Raw genomic sequence first — 7976 nt, 5'->3', positions numbered from 1 at the left:
TTTTAATCGGAGGAGGGGGTGTTTAAAATAGAACCAGTGGTTCTGTCGTGGGGAAGAAGACGTGCTTATATTTTTTTATAGGAAAACGCAGTATAATACTACGTTTTCCTAAACGTAGTACTATACTATATTTTCCTATAAAAAATAAATAAATTAGTAAATAAAACGTAGTATTGTACTGCATTTTACTTTAACGACTAACTTTCCGTTAAACTAAAACGTAGTATTATATTGCGTTTTAGTTAGAAATATAACTTTTTTTTAATTGTATAATGATATTTTGAGTCCAAAATACCATTATTTAAGTTTCGACCCCTGTCTGTACAGCGGTCACAAAGCCGTCCTCCTTGATTGGATGGTTCTCATACACCCTTAATCAAAAGTCTAGCAGAAGTTGTTACACCACGTTGGGAGCAGAAACTAACAATAGAAGTTGTTACACCACGTGGGAGCAGAAACTAACAATATATGCATTGAGAAAGATAAAAGATTAGAGCGCAGTTCCGCTATAATAGAAGCTCTGGACCTCCAAACTGCAGCATGTACAGCAATTTAAATCTTTTTAAATCTTAAGGTTTCTCCTTCCTACCAAAACACAAATTGTTTCAACGATATTTGGTGGTTGGAGCTAACAGCATATAAAATTCGTGCATACAACATCTTCGCTAACAAAACTTCCATCTATAAAGGTTTGAGTAAATAAGAGGATTAACTGACTAATTAACAAATAAGACATCCTTTTCAATGTTTTGGTACAAGAATCATATTGTCAACTAAAACATGCCGTAAATTGAGGATTGAATTGCCCTAAAATCCTCTTAAAATGTCTCCATACAGAAAAGACTAAAAAGAACAAATAGATTCGAGGAAACATGTGTTGGGTAGGTTACAGGAAGCAACTTTATACTATCACAGAAAAGACTAAAAAGAACAAATAGATTCGAGGAAACATGTGTTGGGTAGGTTACAGGAAGCAACTTTATACTATCAAAACCTGGAAGCAACAAACAATTTGGTCCGCAGTGTAATATATGCTCTCTCAAGGAACTGCAATACGACACTTCTAGTCAATCTTCACTGATGAGTAGATGAGCCTCGTGAACCAGAAGCACGCATAGAACCCAATTGTGCCAGTCAAGACAAAGAAAGCATATGATGCGATCAACATGTAGCCGAAGTACAGCATACCAGATACGGGCTTTGTGATCTCAAGCTTTGTGAAGAAATAGAATGCTGCATACAGGAATAGGTAGAGAGCCGATGACCCTGAAGTGAGGTATGATCTCCACCACCAAAGGTAGTCCTCGCTGCATAGCTGGAAATAGCAGAGCACAATGGTGATCTCGGCACAGGTGATGATAAGGATGACGAGCACAATGAAGAGGAAACCAAATATGTAATAGAACTGCTGCAACCAGATTGACGTGAGGATGAAGAATAGCTCGATGAATACAGCTCCAAATGGAAGTATGCCACCAATAAGGATAGAGAAAACTGGATTCATGTACCAGGCTTGCTCTGGTATCTGTCGAGGGATCTTATTTGTCTTCACAGGATCCTCAATAGCTGGCTTCTTAAAACCTACATAACTACCAACAAAAACAAGTGGCACTGCGATGCCAAACCACAAGAATACTAGTGCAAACATGGTTCCAAATGGCACTGCTCCAGATGATTTCTCTCCCCAAATTAGAGCATTCAACACGAAGAAGAGAACAAAAACAATGCCGGGGAACATGAGTGCTGTCTTAAGAGTAATTTTCTTCCACTCAGTTCCTTTGTACATCTTGTAAAGGCGGGCTGAAGCATACCCAGCAAACACACCCATGAATGCCCAGAGAAGCAACATTGCTGTCATCAATCCTCCCCGATTTGAAGGGGATAAGAATCCGAGGACAGCGAATGTCATTGTAACTACAGTCATTCCAAAGAACTGAACTCCAGTCCCAACATAAACACACAACAGATCAGAGTTAATTGGAGGCCTAAAAACATCCCCATGTACCAATTTCCATCCTGTTTCTTCTTGAGCCTCTTCTTGGGTCTCTAACTGATTGTACTTGGAGATGTCACGGTAGAGGGTTCGCAACATAATCATTGCTACCATGCCCGAGAGGAAAAGAACAATCATCAACGAGTTAACAATTGAAAACCAGTGGATCTGATCATCGGCCATTAAAAGATATGTATCCCATCTTGATGCCCACTTGATATCACTTTCCTGAGAGTTGGATACAATAATTACAGATTCATCACAACCGGCTCACTTGCATGTGTATTTTTTTATGTTGTAAAAAACCTTTTTTTATTGTTCTAAAGATATTCAACATTAAATAATAGGTGATGATAATGGCAAAAAGTAGGAAATAGAGTGCAAGAACAAAAAAATAGTATCACCATTCGCTAGTTAAGCTATTAAAAGACACGGGAGGTAATTTTGGGCATAGTCAGGCTAGTAGCAATAGGCACTTAATCCGTAGTAGGTGTTTCCGTAGTAGAGTCAAACACCGCCACTTAAAAAGATATAACATTATCTCCATGGTTAGATGTGTTTTACCTCAAATTCAACATCATATGTGAAGATGATTTCCTTCTTATCTTCAACCTCTTGGGGAGAATCAGAACTTGTAACAGTACGCTTGGCATGAGGATCACAAGTGGTCAATCGGTTTTTGCCATTCCATTCCCCATCGTATTCGTGTTTCACACTGAAAAAAAGCACAATTCTCAATTCAACATTCATTACAAAGAAACAATTAATTGAAGTCAAAACATATGAACTACACATTATTACCTGAATGGTCTCACTTCAAAACCTACAACTCTCGCAGCATCAGTTTGTGGATCCTTGTGAAACTTGACAGTGAATGTCAGATGATTATGGATAAAATGTTTCTCCTCCTTGCTCTGAAGAAACGAGAAAATGTAGGAGATAAGTTCACAATGCCTCCATATTTTCAAACCGAAACCACCAAAGCAAAAATTGAAATAATCTGATACATACTCCAGCATATTGTCCCTTTAGACCAACATGAAAACCATGCTGATAGACTGTAGTGTCCAGGTCAGGCCTTTTTATGGGCATAACAAGAGGAAGATTATCCAAAATCCTGTTAAAACGTCACATTGCATGTTAGACGCAATACTATACAACCAGAAAAGAGGAAACAAATTTAATATACAGAGATTTCACAGGACAATTCTCACATGTTGACCCGATATTCATCTTCAATCTTCTCCTTTAACTCTTTTGCAGTTTTTGCATTAAGAACAGCACGGCATACAACATTGCACATCTGTGGTTCTCTCATATGGAACTGCATAACAGATTGGTCCAGTCAATCAACTCTCCCTTATTCAAAGCATAAGATAAGGACTATCAACCCAGCGCACACCTCCACCCCCACCCCACCCCAAAAAAAAAGAAGAAAAAGGAACAAAAAGGAAAAAGAAACATATCTAAGAAAAGAAACTAACCTCATAAGGGGAATTCTCAATACGATCACCACGAAGAACTTCACCAAGATTCTCTGCACTGTCAACAATTTGTTCCGGTTTGCAGTAAGGAAGGGAATAATAGGAATAAGGAAGCTGTGTTTTTGTAGAGGTCAACTTGTTCACTTTCACCATCAGAGGGTCACCCTGCCCCAAAAGAAGAGAAAGGTTAAAAATCATCTTACCAGAAGTCGATACAGACAAAAAAACATTTTTGGCCAGATTGAACAAGAAAATTTAGCGGGCTGAGGAGCTTCTCAAATGTTGATAGAATCACTGTCTCACTTCAGGAAACTTGTATAAAACTTCTTTGGACAATCACAACATATATTTCATACAAATATAGCATCATACAGCATTCTGTCTTCCAAAATGTCTCTCTGACATTGCTCCTACCAACAATACGAACTATAAAAAAACTTCCTTTTTTCATAATATCAATCTATCAGAGGCATATTTTGCACTTTTCTTGAAGATTTGTCTTTGATAATTTGCGGACCACTTGACATATTCCAACAACAAAGCATACTAACTAGACATCTGCACCCACAACTAACACCCTCAACAAAGGCAACTTCTTATACACCTCAGTTCCAAGCTAGCTGAGATCAGCTATATGAATCCACAGAATACATTTAGCTCAATTTGAACCCACTTTTTTCCAATATTCAACTGACACTCTATGATTATGAAATTTGTGTTATCTTTTATTCAGTTGAATATTCAAGTATTTCCTAATCCTCTATGGATACAGCAAAAGTTGATATCTTTATATCAATCAAAGGCTAGAAGTAAAACAAATAAACACATTGAAAAGAAAATAGTGGCAAACTGGCAATCAGCCGAAAGCAAGACAGAGACAAAATACATGAAGCACCAATCGCACTGTATTAAAACCATAGGTCCATATGCAGACATACACAATCAAATGTATCTAGTCAAAATGCAACTGAATGTCCTTTGTCCATGAACTCTTGATTTCAACAAATGTTGGACGCTGGGATCAAGAATTTGTATACTATTTTCCAGAACTGAATGTTGATCACACTCACTTAAACCATAACTACAATCTTATGTCCGGAGCTTATGTGTTCCTCTCGTCTAAAGGGAAGTTAGATTCAACCAACTACAAACCCATTAAATCTAACAGAGGAAACAGTAGAATGTACAGTCCCTAAACGACCAAAACCAATAAAATCCATTTGATTCTTTTATAGATCTAACAGAAAATTTAATATATTTATCATCAAAATCGCTAATGTATACCAGATCCAACACAGAAGCCGCCAATTATCAAAATCAAAACCTCAAACACCAAATAGCACATCTACTACAATAGCTATTCATCCAAAACCCATCTCAATTAATAACCTACTCCTATCAGAAGTATCCGATTTACAAATAACCGCTATACATGTGTGCATTGAATAGCACAAAAATTAGCATCGAGATTCAACAATGAAAATCATTCTGTCTATCGTGCTAGCTCTAACCTCGAATTTTCACTACAGAATCATGTAATTACAACAAATCGCATACACAAAAACACACGCGCACACACAATTGGAGAGAACAGAGCTGAAAATTCACCTTCTGGAAATCCTGAGGAGCAACACCAGGGAGGTAAAAACAGTGAGCTTCGTAGGAGAAGAGACATATCAGCACCAAAACCGAGATCCATCGGTGAATCAACTGAGGTCTCGCGACCTCCATAGCTTTCTTTCACCGAGATCTAGATCCACACACACACACAGTGAATCCGAAAGCGTAGAGTACAAACTCCGCCTCTTTCTCTCTCTAGAAGCTTCTCTCTCTATATCCACACACACACAGAGTTGTTTGGAGCTTTGGGGAAATATATTAACACCACACGAGAAGAACGAGACACGAAGCTAATGGTGAAGACTGGGAAATGTGATTTGATTAAGGAATTACTGGTGATGGAATGTTCACCGTTGGATTGGACGCGTTTGTCGTGTGATCAACGGTTCAGATTGGATCTGAATGACTGCCGTCATCTATGGTAAAAAATATGACTGGGAATTTAATGAAGTAAATGGATTATTGTAAGTAGATCGTTAGATTTACTGTGGTAAATCCGAGTATGAGTTGCATTTACTGCCCCCCACCCCCCCACCCCCACCACCGCAAAACTTATAGCTCTATCTTTTACTTGGTTAGCAGTTTAGGTATCCTATTTTCCTAAATTATACACTTTTGCCCCTTTCTTAAGCAAATAGTACTCCCTTAATCCGTATGTTCATATTATCTGTGTTTTTTTTAAACATCACTTTCATCTTTTCTTGAGCCGAGAGTCTATCGAAAATAGTTTTTCTACTTTCTCAGAGTAAAGGTAGGGTCAACGTAGACACTATTTTCGCAAATCTCACTTGTGGGATTTCACTGAATTTATTATTGTTGTTGTTATACATCACATATCAAAGACATTTAATACTCCTTCTTGTATGTATCGAGTAATTTTTCTCACCAATATTTAGACAGAGAGAGAAATCAACTAATCCTTTAGTCCCATTTTAACTGTCACTTTAGCCCTTTTCACGCCCATTAAAAAAAATACATGACATAATTTACTAAATTATTATCTCTCGTAAATGTTTTTTTAAGATTTGAGCTATTATTAAAAAGAACTATAGCATGTATAATATTAAGGGTATAGTTGAAAACAACTAGCAACTTATTCTTGAGTTCCTTAAGTGATAAATTATTTTGGGATAATTTTTTTGAACTAAAGCGATATTAAAATGGGACAGATGGAGTTTTTTTAGCAAACATATTTCTCAAAGCTAGTTTTTTTAGCTTTTTAAGACTATTATATCTTAGGTCGCAATTCAAGTCCCATTAATAAATAATTACTACTCGTATTTGTTGCTCAAATCGTTTAAGTTATAGTGAATTCATGTCCCATTAATCAAAATGTTATGTCATGTAATAAAAATATTTGTATTAATATAAGTAGAAGTAGAGTGATGCTAACAATAGGATTAATATGATTCCTCAACCGATTAAAGTTAATGATATTATATGTGTTTTTATTTTCAGACACTACGAATGCTAATGTATTAACATCAATAGTCAAAGTTTAAAAAGTAAAAAAAAATAAAAAATAATACATTTTCTTTCAAAATGTAAGGAGACAAGGATCTTTGAGGAAACGAGGTGCCCATGCATTGAAACTTCAGAATAATATTAACCTATTTATGAGATTGGGAAAACACATGCAATGCATGTTAAATAAAGTGACTGAATCGGTGTTTGTTATTGGTTTTCTTTCTTTTTCCTTTTATTTCATTAAATAAAAATGACATTAAAAAAGAAAAGTTGATGATGCTTTACTTACCTCAGCTATGCTAACGCAACACTCGGAAATAGCTTATCTCCTAAAATTCGTCTCCTCACGGCTCAAATCTAACCAAAATTAATTTAATATCATCAAACAATGCAAGGAAAAATAATTACAATAGATAAAGCTTTGATCTTCACAAAATTCCCCAAAAGTCAACTTCGAGCCTGTCCGGTCAAAATTCGGGTCCAAGGGTAGATTCCGACTAGGGGTGGGTATCGGTCTGTTCGGTTCAGTTATGAATATTATCAGTTTTGCCTATCGGTTATCGGTTTACAAATATCATAACCCGATAATCAAACCGATAAGATATTAGTTATCGATTATCAATTATCGGTCATTATTGGTTCGATTATCGGTTTACCCGATAAGATAAAACAGTTGTATAAAATTATTTCACAATGTATAAAACTGTTTTGCTAAAACAGTTTTATAAGATTTTAAGAACTGTTTTGCTAAAACTCTTTTGAGAACTGTTCTATTTCACAAGAATTTAACTTCACTGCAACATCCAATAAAATAAAACACTAACCAAAGTTTCTATCTTTCATTCTTCAACCCAAAATCAAGCAACGTATAGGGTCTTTGAACATTGATATCTACTTTTTTACTCTAGTACATAATTATGTATATAGATTAAAAAGTTTATTAGTTATGAAATACAAATTTTATAACAACTGACACAAGATAACTTTGTAACAGCTCAACAATTAAAGCACACAACAAATCTCACTTCAGTTTTCAAACAAACTAAGAAAAATCCAGAGCAAGAATGCTTTCTAACAAACTAAGAAAAAGATGAAGATGAAGCAACTAAAAACTTACACGAAGAATCAAGATGAAGCTAAAGAATGCGGCTGAGAAATACGACTGAAGAGTGAAGTAAAGATGCGACTGAAGAATCTGATGGATCTAAAAAATGAAGTAAAGATGCGACTGAAGAGTGAAAGAAAGAAGTTGAGAAATGGATTGACGACGGCCTGAGTCTTGACGAGCTGACCGGGTGAGGGCGTGATGCGACTGACGTCGGCCTGAGTCTTGACGGGGGCTGACTGGGTAAGGGCGTGATGCGACTGACATCGGCCTGAGTCTTGACGGGGGCTGACTGGTGAGGGCGTAA

General features: G+C 36.4%; 1 protein-coding gene across 1 annotated transcript; it reads right to left on the bottom strand.

Annotated features, from left to right (window-relative positions):
- Nucleotides 1-690: 690 nt before the first annotated feature.
- LOC107790799 (transmembrane 9 superfamily member 9) lies at nucleotides 691-5400 on the bottom strand. Its single transcript, XM_016612767.2, has 7 exons — nucleotides 5086-5400; nucleotides 3478-3642; nucleotides 3208-3317; nucleotides 3005-3110; nucleotides 2795-2907; nucleotides 2558-2708; nucleotides 691-2221 (listed from the first exon to the last, which is right to left on the bottom strand). Exons 1-7 carry the CDS (start codon nucleotides 5206-5208, stop codon nucleotides 1064-1066), a joined length of 1926 nt encoding a protein of 641 aa, XP_016468253.1. The 5' UTR covers nucleotides 5209-5400; the 3' UTR covers nucleotides 691-1063.
- Between the last annotated feature and the right edge of the window lie 2576 nt (nucleotides 5401-7976).

The sequence above is a fragment of the Nicotiana tabacum genome, chromosome 9, assembly GCF_000715075.1.
Source record: "Nicotiana tabacum cultivar K326 chromosome 9, ASM71507v2, whole genome shotgun sequence".
NCBI classification, from domain to species: domain Eukaryota; kingdom Viridiplantae; phylum Streptophyta; class Magnoliopsida; order Solanales; family Solanaceae; genus Nicotiana; species Nicotiana tabacum.
The sequence above is the reverse complement of the archived record's forward strand: the minus strand, read 5'-3'. Positions and strand labels throughout refer to the sequence as shown.

Bases quoted from the DNA above. Each gene is read 5' to 3' on its own strand.
- LOC107790799 (XM_016612767.2), bottom strand. From the start codon at position 5,208: ATGGAGGTCGCGAGACCTCAGTTGATTCACCGATGGATCTCGGTTTTG. The intron at 3,318-3,477 runs GTTAGTTTCTTT...TCTGTTATGCAG, and splicing joins TTGAGAATTCCCCTTATGAG to TTCCATATGAGAGAACCACA. The intron at 2,709-2,794 runs GTAATAATGTGT...GCTTTTTTTCAG, and splicing joins TTTGAAGTGAGACCATTCAG to TGTGAAACACGAATACGATG.